Consider the following 12,494-nt stretch of genomic DNA (forward strand, 5'->3'; position numbering starts at 1 on the left):
AGTGCAGTGTTTGTGCAATCCCGAGCATCCGGTACGCATAACGCTCTCACCGTCCTCGTACTACAGAAGGCGCGCGTCATTTCTGGAAACCTAATCCAGCGCCTTTCGTAGTTGCTCATCCCGTCCCTTTGCCGTAGTGTGGTACACAGAATACCGGGATGACCCTCGTGGTCACCACCTCGAACTGCTGCCTTCCCCGCAGACTTGATCCCATCCAAGATTTCGGTTCAAGATTCGGCCGCATTCAGGTATATTGTTGAGCCGAGCCGTATTAGCCCGTCCTGCATCCAACGGCTTGGTAACTTCGACTGCCAGTAAAAGATTTCAAGGATCATGGCCGGCTCACGGAGGCGATGTCGGATCCCGCTGGATGATATCATCACTCGTGATCGGATGGCTCCCATCATTCAGCACCATTGCCTCCCTGTGCCTCTGGTTCCGGTCGCGCTGTTCTTCACTCCCTGGCGTGGTTTGGAACGAACGCAACAACACCCTAGTAGGATGGTTCGCGTCCAAACTGTTGACATCGAGAGTTTCCGGGAACAAAACGCTTAATCGTTCCACCAAGTGCGTGTCGTCATCGTCTGCTTCGCTCTCTTCCGTGTCGGGATACGGAAAGAGACCGCACTTCTGCAGTGCCTCTCGGCCAGCTGGGCTCTGCCGAATGCAACTGATGATTTCGGCAAGCCTGTTGGTCTTGCTGCGCAGGTAGGCCGCAAGATTCTGATGCCGCTCCTCCTCGGTGGTTCCCCAGTTTTGCTTGGACAGCCACTTCTCGACAAATTTGGCCTTGATGAGTTTCTCGCAGTCAAAGGTGCCTACCAGCTGGCTGATGAACATGAGGCAGAGCTTGTCTGTCATGTCACGGAGAGGATACTCGTCCCAGTCGTCATTGTTGAGTACCTCCTGGTCAGGGTCAAGAGATAGCTCCAGGCACCGGACGAGAGCTGCGTAGGCCTTCCATGTGTGAAGTTTATCCAAGGAGTCTTGAGGAATTATTAGTCTATCAATTGTGCCACCGTGATTGATCATCGACTCACGCGGATCGGTAATCACTGCCAAAGCTCGGAGATTCTTCAGGCGCTCGTCGTAGCTGGGACGGGTGATGCCCCAGAGGAGCTGTTCGAAGGTGTCCTTGTCGTTGACGGCTCTGTCACATACGATCTTGACAGCCGTCTCACGAATGGCATGGTTGTAGTGACCGAGCAAAGTATCCAGGGTGGTCAGTTTCAGGGCGTCCTCGGTGTCCTGGGTGATGTACTGCGGCTTGGGTTGTGGTGGTTTTGTTTCGCACTCTGAGCGCCATTGATCAAGCGCAAGCAGCACTGTCCCGACGAGAGCAACACCGTGTATGATCAAGGCCCCTTTGATGGCCTTATCGGTGGTCATAAGGGAGGAGAGCCATTCCATGATGGCGGCGGTGGCGGCGGTGGTTAGTGTCGTCTCTGATGTTGAGGCTGCATGTCGTCGCCCGGCTGTAATGCATCTCCACAGTGGAGAGCGGGTTGGTGTTCTGGAGAAGCTTAAGCTGAGAGCTTCCAAAAGAGAAAGCTCTCCCTGATCCTGCCGCTGCAGACCGCCAAAATTTACAGACGGTGGGGCACTCTGATAAGATAGCGCTGCGACCATCCATCCTCTACCAAAAATTCTGAATTGGAGATACAACGACTGTTCAGCCATCGAAAACCCGGCAACTGCGTCGCGACTCCCAACAAAAACGACGCGATCATGGCCGGCTCACAGTTGAAGAGGCTTAAGGCCTCCCTGAAGGACCAAGGAATTATCGGTCCCCAGAAATCCAAGAAGCAGAAGCGCCAAAATGCCCAAGATGCCAAGGCGTCCAACGAGAAGCGCATCCAGCGACATGAGGCCCTGGCCAGCATCCGCGAGCAGTTCAACCCCTTCCAGTTCAAGACGAATGCCAGAGGCCCCAAGTTTGAGGTTACCACCAACAAGCCCGTCAGCAGCAGGGAGGCTATGGGTATCAGCGGTCGACCCGGGTTGACTAAGGCGAAAGGCGAGGAGAGACGGCGTGAGACTATCCTTGTTGAGATGCAGCGGAGGAACAAGGTCGGCGGTCTGATCGATAGACGTTTCGGTGAAGACGATCCCAACATGTCGCTCGAAGACAAGATGATCGAAAGATATACCCGCGAACAGCAACGGTCTCACAAGAAGCATTCTGCGTTCGACTTGGAAGACGATGAGGAAATGGGAGGACTTACTCACATGGGCAAGCCGCTTTTCGACAGTGATGACGCTCCGAAGTATCTTAAAGACGACTTTGAGGAGGATGTTGGTTCAGGCGATGAATCCGAAGGTTCGCAGACCGATAGGCGTGCACTGAAGAGGCAGCGCCTAGAGGGAGCTCTCGAGGCCGTGGGCGAACAGGAGGAAGGGCAACCAGAAAGAAAGAAAAGCAAGAAGGAAATTTACGAGGAAATTATCGCCAAGTCCAAGCTTCACAAAGAGTTGCGACAGGAGGCTAAAGAGGAGGATAACGAGCTCAGAGCTGAAATTGATGAGGCCATGAGGGATCTGCGACCACTACTCTTCGACAGGATAAAGCCACCTGCCAAAAGTGACAAGCCCACTCTTGTGATTGCTGGAAAGGATCAGGCTACCCTTGACAGGGAGTACGATATCCAGGTGAAGCGGATGGCGTCCGACAAGCGCGCGGCGCCTACTGATAAGATGAAGACGGAAGAAGAGAAGGCAGCAGAGGAAGCGAACAGGCTAAAGAAGCTCGAGGAGGACCGCCTGAAGCGTATGCGCGGAGAGAAGGTTTCAGATGACGAACAGGAGAGCGATGACGAGAACAAGCAGGGCGGAGATGACGATTTCGATGCCATGGATGTTGAGGACGCGGATGAGTTTGGGCTCGGGCAGGGAATTGCTGGAAAGGCCAAAAAATACCGACCGACCGCGACCGAGCTGGGATTCGACGACGAGGACGATTTCCTCATTGATGATGATTTGGTCGCCAGCGGTTCAGAGTTGGAGTTCGACAGTGGTGACGAGGGTGAGGAGAGCGACGAGGACGAAGAGTCAGGTTCTGACTCTGGCTCTGAGGAAGAAGACAGCGATGATGACGAGTTCACCAAGGGATTATTAACAGAATCCGAGGCGAAACAAGGCATCTTTCGGTTACCCACCAACAACACCAAAGGCTCCGATGAGAATGGTGTCCCATACACCTTCCCCTGTCCCCAGACCCACGACGAGCTCCTCGAGATCTTCAAGGGCATCGACGTGAAACAGCTCCCGGTCGCCACCCAACGCATCAGAGCCCTCCACCACCCAAAACTCGCCAGCGACAACAAGGAGCGCCTCGGTAACTTCGCACAGGCCCTCGTTCGTCACGTCAACTACCTCGGAAACCAGTACCAGCCTATCTGGGCCGCGGCTCTGGAAGGCCTGACAAGACACATCCACTCCCTAGCCAAGAGCTTCCCCATCGAAGTCGCCAAGGGCTATCGTTCTATCATCCAAGAGATGGAGCAGTCCCGCCCTCTGGCCCTCACAGTCGGCGACCTGATCACTCTCACCGGAGCAGGCACCACCTTCCCTACGTCGGACCACTTCCACCAGGTTGTTACCCCAGCCATGATCGTCATCGCGAGGTATCTCGGCCAAAAGATCCCGCAGTCCCTCTCCGACTACGCCACCGGCACGTTCCTGGCCATCCTTGCCCTCCAATATCAGCAATTCTCCAAGCGCTACGTACCAGAGGTTATGAACTTCACCCTCAACACCCTCTGCGCCTTGGCCCCCTCAGCCAGGGCCTTTACCCCCAACACAATCGGGTTCTTCCCCATCCACGACCCCCCCGCTGGAACTCGCCTTCCTACATCCCTTCCCGCCGACGCCTCCGTAGCAAGAAAACTCGCCTTTTCCGACTGCCTCCCTTCTAACCAACCCTCCTTGGAGCTCAAACTATCCCTCTTCACCACCACCCTCTCCCTCCTCACCAGCGCCTCCACCCTCTGGTCCCAAACCTCCTCCTTTACCGAAACCTTCTCCCCCGCCCTTCCCATCCTTTCCTCCATTCCCAAATCTCTTTCTCCTGCCATCCAGTCCCTCCAGCAGCACCTCACCCGTCTGTTGCAGATCTCCCGCCTCTCCCGCCGCCCACTAGAACTGCACCACCACCGTCCCCTGGCGATAAGGACCTACATCCCCAAGTTTGAAGATTCGTTTGACCCGAACAAGCACTACGATCCTGATCGTGAGAGGGCGGAGCTGGCCAAGTTGAAGAAGGAGCACAAGCGGGAGAGGAAGGGTGCGCTGAGGGAGCTGAGGAAGGACAATGCTTTTATGGCGAGGGAGAACTTACGGGTGAAGAAGGAGAAGGACGCGGCGTACGAGAAGAAGTATAAGAGGTTGGTGGCGGAGATTCAGGGGACCGAGGGGCAGGCGGCGAATGCGTATGAGAGGGAGAAGGCTCTCAGGAAGAAGAAGAGGTAGATTTGATGGAATGATAGAGATGTGTTTTTGGTTGTTGAGTTGCATTCAACGGCATATGTATTGTTTGTGGGAAATATAATTCAGTTTTTTTAGTCCCCCGAATAATTGCGTCTGGTTTCTCTTCGATGGGCAATAACGTCGTTTTTGGAAATGTGTCGCTCAGAACGTTGTCCATCTATCATTCAAGCTACTACCAACAACTACGTGTATTGCTCAATCAAAATCGCTCATCTTCCTTAGCGACTCGGTAGTATACAGCAACTTTTGCATCTCCTCCCCGTTGAGCTCTGTCTCTCCGGCCGGGACATCCACGACAGGCTTCTGATCCCACGAGTCGGGGCTATTCCTGGTCAAGACCAGGAAGGGTGCCGCCGCGTCAGGCTTCCCCTCGGTTGTGTCGATACTCACGAGGAGGTTGTCGTTGGGTAGAAGCTCGACGTCTAGCGGGACACCTTGCTCCTTGAGGGAGTAGGTAGCAGTGTGCTTAAGCGTGTCTTCTACAAGTGTGAAAAGAACCACAGCGGGGATTCTACATATTGTTAGCATTTCTAAAAGTATGACGTGCAATCAAAAGGGGGACATACTTCTCGCAGATGACAGCTACCACTGTTTCCCCAGAGGCAAGAGAAAACCCCTTCAGTCTCGAAACAGCAACCTTTGTCAGCTCAGGCTCAATAGTATTCTTGATCTCTTTAAGAATATTCGCCCTCCCAAGCAGCTTCTTCTCCTTCCACCTCCATAGAAAAACATCATCATCCCCACCACCCGAAACAAGCAGCTCTTCCCGGCCAGGGACGACACATAACCTGCTGACAAAATCCTCGTGCCCAAGGCAGAACCCCTCAATGAAATAAGCCTGGGGAATCCCCCGCGAGACACGGACGTGCTCGTCTCTGTCGGCGGTGATGATCCATTCTCTTTTCTCGCCTGTCGCGCCGATTCCAGGGGCGACGGTGATGGCTGTGAGCATGGAGACATGACCCAACAGCAAGGTGTGCTCAAACGCAGGCTGGGATTCCTCGGCGGATTTCTCGGCGGCGGCTTTGAGGGAGAGTTCCATGGAAATCTTTTGGTTCTCGAGAGCCTTGAGGTTGCGCTTGGTGTGGACTGTCTTGTCGTTGGCTTGGGGCTTGAAGGGGATAGGTGCCGAGGCAGGGGTGGCGCTGCGGGAGGGGAGTGATTGGACTGTTGGGGGGAGGGTGGGTTCTGCGGATGGGAGGAGGGGGAGGGCGTAGACGTCTCCGAATTTGTCGGCGGAGAGGATTGTTTTTTGGTCGGTGGTGAGGGTGAGGGAGCAGGGGCGTTTTGGCATGGCTCTGTTAAAATGGGTTAGCTACTACAGACAACATGAGGGGCGGTTAAGGGGTGAGTACCTCTGGCTGAGTTGCTTGAGATTCCCGGAACCATCGTGCTCGAATACCCAGATCGTCTTGTCGGAGCCAGTAGCGGCGATTACATGACTGCCATTGGCAGTGGCGAGGAGGCAGTTGATGAAAGGCTTCTCGTTCGATAGGTTGACGGGTTGTGGCTTGTTGTGAAACCTGCCCTTCTTTTGACCGTTGGTTGAGTTGGGGGTGCCGGCATCGCCAGCCTGGGCCTCCTTTTCATCATTCTCTGTTCTCCTACGCTTGGCCGGGGGACCTTCTGGCGTTGGAGGGGCCTCAACAGTGGCAGAGGCTTCAGCATCGGCAGCAGGTTCACTTGGGATCTCAGTGGCCTTCACTGGATACTTCCAGGTTGAGAGGTGCTCCATAGAGGTGTTGAAGGAGAGGATATCAACCCCCTGGGCAGCAAAAATTACGCTGCCCGAGGCCTGAAGAAGATGATAGGGGACAATCATGGTGAGGGTGGCTGATATGAGTGGTGAGAATGTTCAAGCCACAACTTGTTCACACTTAATGCTCAAGTGGTAAAATCAAGAGATACTAGGTGTTAAAACCACAGGATATCTATTCGTAATGTTAGGGCGAGCCATTTTGATACTCAGGAGGAATCTTACCATGCTCAATTGCTTCAAGCAGATATCTCCAATGCAGTGAAGCTTGAGTCAATCCGCTTCGGTTGCTGGACTTAGAAGAATTTGTCTGGAGCTTGGGGATGTCAGCCACAGGTGGCTTGTGCTTCAAACGTCAAGCTTCAAACACCTGTGGAACCGGGCGCAGCTTTTCTCTCCAGTTCGTTCCCTCCCAAGAACAAGGATGTCACTTTGATCTCAGCACCTAGCAAGACCGGAATTACCTGCCGCCGTGAAGATGCTCTCTGATGTCCGGCTTTTTCGAAGCTTGACACAGAAGCTTGTACCTCTGTACTTTCTTATCGATAAGGCGTGGGGAAGTTCGAGCATCTGGAGCTCTCTGATTGGCCCTACCAGCTTAAACCCTAGGCGGGAGCGGGCCCCCACAGGCTAAGCGGATTGTGCGAAAATCCAGAGGCTGCTTGGGTTCTTTTTTGGTAAAACCACCATCGCGAGTTCTCCTCCCCTCCTCCTTGTTTCCGCATCACCAACAATAAACCGCCCTTAAACAACCTAGCTTCCAGCAAAAGAAGACATGGGGGGCAAGAGCGCTAACAAGGCTGGCTACTTCGACAAGCTCAAGGGCTTGTTGGAGGAGTACAAGTCCATCTTCATCGTCTCCGTCGACAATGTCTCGTCTCAGCAGATGCACGAGATTCGCCAGGCCCTCCGCGATCAGGGTGTGGTCCTGATGGGCAAGAACACCATGGTACGAGATGGCGACCCAGATCAGCAAAGAAATCGATACTAATGGAGCCAAACAGGTTCGCCGTGCCCTCAAGACCTTCCTGGTCGACTCCCCCGAGTACGAGCGCCTCCTCCCCTTCGTCAAGGGCAACGTTGGTTTCGTCTTCACCAACGGTGACCTCAAGGAGATCCGTGACAAAATCCTCGCCAACAAGGTCGCCGCCCCCGCTCGTGCTGGTGCCGTCGCCCCCGTCGATGTCTGGATTCCCGCTGGCAACACTGGTATGGAACCCGGCAAGACCTCTTTCTTCCAGGCCCTCGGTGTCCCCACCAAGATTGCCCGTGGTACCATTGAAATCACCACCGATCTCAAGCTCGTCGAGGCTGGCGCCAAGGTCGGCCCCTCCGAGGCTACCCTGTTGAACATGCTCAACATCTCTCCCTTCACCTACGGTATGGGCATCGCTCAGGTCTACGACCAGGGCAACACCTTCCCCAGCTCCGTCCTCGATATCAGCGAGGAGCAGCTCCTGAAGGCCTTCTCCAGCGCCATCACCACCATTGCCGCTGCCTCCCTGGCCCTCAACTTCCCCACTCTCCCCTCCGTCATCCACTCCCTTGTCAACAGCTACAAGAAGGTTCTCGCTGTTGCCATCGAGACCGAGATCAGCTGGCCCGAGATTGAGGAGCTCAAGGACCGCATTGCCAACCCCGAGGCCTATGCTGCCGCCGCCCCTGTCGCTGCTGCTGACTCTGGCGCCGCCGCCGGTGGTGCTGCCGCTGAGGAGGAGAAGAAGGAGGAGGAGGAGGAGTCCGACGAGGACGGTGGCTTCGGCGATCTCTTGTATGTGTTTTCTGTTTGTGTCTGTGTGGAACTTCTGCTAACCATTCTCCCAGCGGTTAAATGTTGTAACGACGTCATGACGGCGCTTGTGGACTGGCAATTTCGGTTTGGGTCCGGTAAAGGTTTCATGAATCGATACCCGAATCTAGATAGATCATTTGCTGGTCAATTGAGCACTCTGAAGATGGACATACAAAGGATTTTTAAACTGCAATGTAGTGACTGGCCCAAACAGTCTACTTGCTGCTTCTCAGATACTGGTTAGTACCCCCCTTTTCTTTCTTTTTTTTTTCGCAGCACAGCCCCCCCAAGTGTCGATGATTATGAAAAATGACAAAGAGCTTTTTAACCCTGATCTTATTGATGAGAAACCCATACAACAACGTATGAGACACAATCACTTATCATTTTGTTTACACCATTTATTCTCTTTGGGTATCAAGACTAACATGAGTACCAGATCAAACAGGTTATTCATCCCACGATTTTGCCGTCTTTTGCCCTTGGTGACATGTGTTTCATACAAATACAATATTTATCCATCCTACAATTGCTTCGCTCCTTTGCTCCTTTTGCTCCTGTGATGTGACATTGTTTTTTATGCGTTCTATAGCCCATTCCTTTCCAACACTTCTCTTGCGACTTGAATAGCCTTGTCAGGCAACCCAGCCAACCTCGCGACCTTGAGCGCGTGACTCGTCCTGTTGACGCCCTTTTGGAGTTTGTGCACATAGACGAAACCCCCGTTTTCGTCTTCTTCCACATCGGTACAGTACATCTCCACCACTCCATCCCGACCCCCGTCTTGGACGGTCAAGTTTTGTTCTTTGATCAAACCGGCGATGTCGTGGAAGTGAGTAGCGAATAACGCACGACATCTGTTGACCTTGACGAGGTGGTGGAGGGAGGCGAAGGCGACGGCGGTTCCGTCTTGTGGCGTTGTACCCCGGCCGATCTCGTCCATGATGACGAAGGAGCGGGGAGTGGCCTGGCGGAGGATGGTGGAGGTCTCGAGCATCTCGACCATGAAGGTGGACTGGGAGGCGTAGAGGTTGTCCGAGGAGCCGAGGCGGGAGAAGATTGCGTCGACCAGGCCGAGCTGGGCGTGGTCTGCTGGGATGAAGGAGCCGATCTGGGAGAGGATCGTGATGAGGGCGGACTGACGGAGGAAGGTGGATTTGCCGGCCATGTTTGGGCCGGTGACGAGCCAGATGCGGCCGTGTTGGGAAGGGGATGAGGAGGGGGAGGAAAGGAAAAGGTCGTTCTTGGTAAAAGTGCGGCCTTGTTCTTGGAGGGCGGACTCGACGGTGGGGTGCCGACCTCCTACTATTATTGTGGCGGTGGAGGTGTTCAAGATGGGGCGGACGAGGTTTTTCTCTCGGGCTAGCGAGGCGAAGGAGGTGAGGACGTCTAGCTCGTCTAGCACGGCGGCGTTCCGTCGTAACTTTACCAGATTCAAAATCACCGACTGTCGCAACGACGCAAAAACGCGGGATTCTTCTGCTCTGATAGCGAGGCGGGTTTGGGAGAGGGAGTCACCTAACGATGACCAGGCCGGGTGGTGAAAGGAGCGGGTGCTGCGGGAGGTGGAGAGGGTCCTGATGGAAGGGGTGTCAGAGACAGGGGAGGAGAGAGAGTCCCGACCTTTGACGTGGCAGATGTGCCCTAGCTGGGGTGTCCATTTCAAGGTCAGGGATGGGAGGTTCAGCTCCCGACGGAGAGACAGGCAGAGCTCTTCCTTTTGGGATTTGAGGCTGGCGAGTTGTTTGTGCAGTGAGCTCAAAAGGCGGGAGGCGCGGGGTTGCATGATGAAGAGTTCTGCTTCTTCCGAGTAGTGGTCCCGTATTGAAGGTACCTTCCTCCGGTTGGGTTTTTGGGAAGGGGAAGAAGAAGAGGGGAGCCGGGATTTGGGGAGGATGGTTCCCTCTTCTTCTGTGGCTTCGGAAGAAACGATTTCTTGGGCGAGGGAGAGGAGCTCGCCGGCGCGGGAGTCTTCTAGTTGGTGTTGCTGGACTAGGTTTTCTTCATCGATAGCGGAGCGGATGGAGTGGGCTAGTTTGAGGGGGGATTTGAGGGAGATGCGGGAGAGGAGGGTGGCGAGGGGGTCCTCGTCTTCTTCTTCTTCTTCCTCCTCCGGGGTGGCATCTTCTTCTGGTGGTGCTGGTTTGACTTCTTCGGGTTGGGAGGCTATGGAGGCTTCAAGGAGGGCGACTATGTCCTCTGTTGATTTGATTGTGCTGGCTAGCTGGAGTAGGTCATCGGCATCGCCGCGGTTGAGGGCGAACTTTTGGACGAGGCGCTGGGAGTCATGGCTTCTGCGGAGAAGGACGATGATGGCATCTCGAAGTTCTTCGTCTTGAATGAAGCGTTCTACCAGGTCAAGTCTGGCGTTGATGGCTTTGAGTGATGTTGACGGGAAACCTAGGAGACAAATTAGGCTGATGGCTCTGAATGCTGAAAGAAAACAAATGCATACTCAGCCACTGGTTGAGAAGCCGGGCGCCACTCTTGGTTGCCGTTCGCCTGATGGCGTACAACAAGCTCCCCTTAAACGTACCATCCCGGACAGTCTCCTTAATTTCAAGTGACCGCATGGTATTCTTGTCAATATTCATCACCTCCATGTTTACATGGCGAACCGGTGGCTGGAGCTTCATGCTCAGCCCCTGAAGCCGATCTCCCACGTAGTGGAGCAGCAGACTGCCGGCATCTACTTCCTCCTCTGTAAACTTTTTGGCCTCCTTCGCCGGGATTTTACCCTCCAGCATGGGCTGCCAGTCGTCTAGCGACTGAAAATCACCTTGGGGAGAGTACGTCACCAGGTAGCTCTCCTCCTGCAGGATAGCCGCGATCCCCTGATCCTCGGCAGACTCGAGGGCCTTGTCCAGAACAACTTCCCGAGGGGACACCCGAGACAGCACGGAGCCGAGCGATGCTAGAGTGGCCGGCTGAGTGAAGAAATAGCCGGTCGACAGATCCAGCCATGCTAGACCGATACGGGTCGGGGCATCATCGGCCGGGTCTGGCGTGTTGATGGCTTGCTGTCCCGCTTGGCGGCTCACATGGTCCGATAATTCCGCTTTCTCGGGCAGATGAACGGCCATTACATAGTTGTTTGCATAAGGATCCATGAAGTTCTCATCGATGAGGGTGCCGGGAGTGACAATACGGGCCACTCGACGGTCATGCATCAACCCACCAGACCTGATCTTGGCCGAGGCATCGTTGGGGAACTCTTCAGCAATGGCTACATGGCGGTTGAGGTCTTGGACCAAGATCTTGAGAAAGCGATCCAGCTGGAAGAATGGAAAGCCGGCCTGGGCAACACACGAACAGTCATCAGATACAAGCTGGAACTAACTACAAGGACGGACGGATGGAACATGGCACAATAAAGATAAATACCATGGATACGGGGCCGGCGTTTGTCTTCTTCTGTGAGACTTTGAGGTTGAGGAGCGGGCCGTACTCATCGGCGTGCTCGAAGTACAGCTCGTAGAAGCCGCCGACACGGGTGAGCAGCACGCAATTGTCAAACTTCTGCATGGTGCGGCGGGCCTGCTGCACCACTGTCGGGTACTGGGGCTCGTCATCTTGTTCCACTGGAGCCGGCGTCTCTGGTGGTACGATCAGCCCCTGTGGCAGCTTGTCCAGCTTGACGACGGTAGTTTTCTTGCTGCGGAGCTGAAGGTGTTGCAAGGGAGCCAGACGAGCCGCACGCGTTCCAGACGCAGCAGAGGATCCAGAAAACAAGGCCGTGGTTACATGTCGGACACCACACCGCCCGACGGTGGCGGGACCACAGCGCGGGTGGCAGCGAGTTGTCTGGGCGAGACACGCTATCCGGAGGCGAGGAACTGGTGGTGGTCGCGAGGACAGCATCAGGAGAAGAGAATAATCAGGATTGCTTGTTGACGAGGCGACAACGTGATGGAAATTCTAGTGTTAAGAGTTGTCCTGTAAAATCCGAGAATTCTTGGCGATGCGGCGGGCGGAATCCCCCGCAAACACTGACTGGGCAGGGGTTTATTTTGGAGTGGCTTTCCAGGGGACAAAAAGCTTCTTTTGTTGCAATTCTCTCAGGTCTTCCCAGTGGTTGTCGCGGAAACCCCCTTTGAATTCGCTGACCACAAAAAAAAAAAAACGAAAAAATCGAGAAAAAAAAAGAAGAAAAAAAAAGCGACAACCGGCAGAAAAGGCATGCAGCACAGCGCACAGCCTTCAGCCCTACGAGAATTCATGAAAAAAAGGCAAACTTCGGTCAGCCCAGGTGTGGGTTCTGACGACCGACCTTCACCTGCCCCGCGGTGGTGAGAGGCGTCTTGCCTGATCTAGTCAAGCTTCGATGTCTTGGAAAGCGGGCATGGGCCCATTCGCGGTCTGGATCATGTGTTTGTTGCTGAGAGACGACATCTGCGAATCATGCACCTCCAACAATGCAGCAAACGTGTTTTTCATCTCAACAACCAAACACCGAAAAAT

General features: G+C 54.4%; 5 protein-coding genes across 5 annotated transcripts; 2 read left to right on the forward strand and 3 right to left on the reverse strand.

Moving 5' to 3' along the window:
• Positions 1 to 342: 342 nt before the first annotated feature.
• On the reverse strand, positions 343 to 1,410 carry QC763_110290 (uncharacterized protein; the record flags this gene model as incomplete). The annotated part of the gene is made up of 2 exons (XM_062907621.1): positions 343 to 986; positions 1,041 to 1,410. The coding sequence occupies 2 exons, from the start codon at positions 1,408 to 1,410 to the stop codon at positions 343 to 345; spliced, it is 1,014 nt and encodes a 337-aa protein (XP_062770581.1).
• Positions 1,411 to 1,728: 318 nt separating this feature from the next.
• On the forward strand, positions 1,729 to 4,467 carry NOP14 (nucleolar complex protein 14; the record flags this gene model as incomplete). The annotated part of the gene is made up of 1 exon (XM_062907622.1): positions 1,729 to 4,467. The coding sequence occupies one exon, from the start codon at positions 1,729 to 1,731 to the stop codon at positions 4,465 to 4,467; it is 2,739 nt and encodes a 912-aa protein (XP_062770582.1).
• A 109-nt stretch (positions 4,468 to 4,576) lies between these two features.
• Positions 4,577 to 6,658, reverse strand: TRM82 (tRNA (guanine-N(7)-)-methyltransferase non-catalytic subunit trm82). Its single transcript, XM_062907623.1, has 3 exons — positions 5,841 to 6,658; positions 5,052 to 5,783; positions 4,577 to 4,996 (listed from the first exon to the last, which is right to left on the reverse strand). Exons 1-3 carry the CDS (start codon positions 6,305 to 6,307, stop codon positions 4,681 to 4,683), a joined length of 1,515 nt encoding a protein of 504 aa, XP_062770583.1. The 5' UTR covers positions 6,308 to 6,658; the 3' UTR covers positions 4,577 to 4,680.
• Positions 6,659 to 6,864: 206 nt separating this feature from the next.
• On the forward strand, positions 6,865 to 8,562 carry RPP0 (ribosomal protein P0 (A0) (L10E)). The gene is made up of 4 exons (XM_062907624.1): positions 6,865 to 7,190; positions 7,246 to 8,012; positions 8,066 to 8,272; positions 8,473 to 8,562. Exons 1-3 carry the CDS (start codon positions 7,017 to 7,019, stop codon positions 8,070 to 8,072), a joined length of 948 nt encoding a protein of 315 aa, XP_062770584.1. The 5' UTR covers positions 6,865 to 7,016; the 3' UTR covers positions 8,073 to 8,272; positions 8,473 to 8,562.
• A 26-nt stretch (positions 8,563 to 8,588) lies between these two features.
• msh1 (MutS protein 1) lies at positions 8,589 to 12,117 on the reverse strand. Its single transcript, XM_062907625.1, has 3 exons — positions 11,418 to 12,117; positions 10,489 to 11,329; positions 8,589 to 10,433 (listed from the first exon to the last, which is right to left on the reverse strand). Exons 1-3 carry the CDS (start codon positions 11,892 to 11,894, stop codon positions 8,620 to 8,622), a joined length of 3,132 nt encoding a protein of 1,043 aa, XP_062770585.1. The 5' UTR covers positions 11,895 to 12,117; the 3' UTR covers positions 8,589 to 8,619.
• Positions 12,118 to 12,494: the final 377 nt, after the last annotated feature.

Source organism: Podospora pseudopauciseta, chromosome 1 (genome assembly GCF_035222475.1).
Source record: "Podospora pseudopauciseta strain CBS 411.78 chromosome 1, whole genome shotgun sequence".
In the NCBI taxonomy this organism is placed as follows: domain Eukaryota; kingdom Fungi; phylum Ascomycota; class Sordariomycetes; order Sordariales; family Podosporaceae; genus Podospora; species Podospora pseudopauciseta.

Coding starts and splice junctions, on each gene's coding strand:
- TRM82 (XM_062907623.1), bottom strand. CDS start 6,307: ATGATTGTCCCCTATCATCTTCTTCAGGCCTCGGGCAGCGTAATTTTT. Junction 5,784..5,840: donor CTCAAGCAACTCAGCCAGAG/GTACTCACCCCT, acceptor CCATTTTAACAG/AGCCATGCCAAAACGCCCCT. Junction 4,997..5,051: donor GTAGCTGTCATCTGCGAGAA/GTATGTCCCCCT, acceptor AACAATATGTAG/AATCCCCGCTGTGGTTCTTT.
- RPP0 (XM_062907624.1), top strand. CDS start 7,017: ATGGGGGGCAAGAGCGCTAACAAGGCTGGCTACTTCGACAAGCTCAAG. Junction 7,191..7,245: donor TGATGGGCAAGAACACCATG/GTACGAGATGGC, acceptor GGAGCCAAACAG/GTTCGCCGTGCCCTCAAGAC.
- msh1 (XM_062907625.1), bottom strand. CDS start 11,894: ATGCTGTCCTCGCGACCACCACCAGTTCCTCGCCTCCGGATAGCGTGT. Junction 11,330..11,417: donor ACGCCGGCCCCGTATCCATG/GTATTTATCTTT, acceptor TGTGTTGCCCAG/GCCGGCTTTCCATTCTTCCA. Junction 10,434..10,488: donor GCTTCTCAACCAGTGGCTGA/GTATGCATTTGT, acceptor TTTGTCTCCTAG/GTTTCCCGTCAACATCACTC.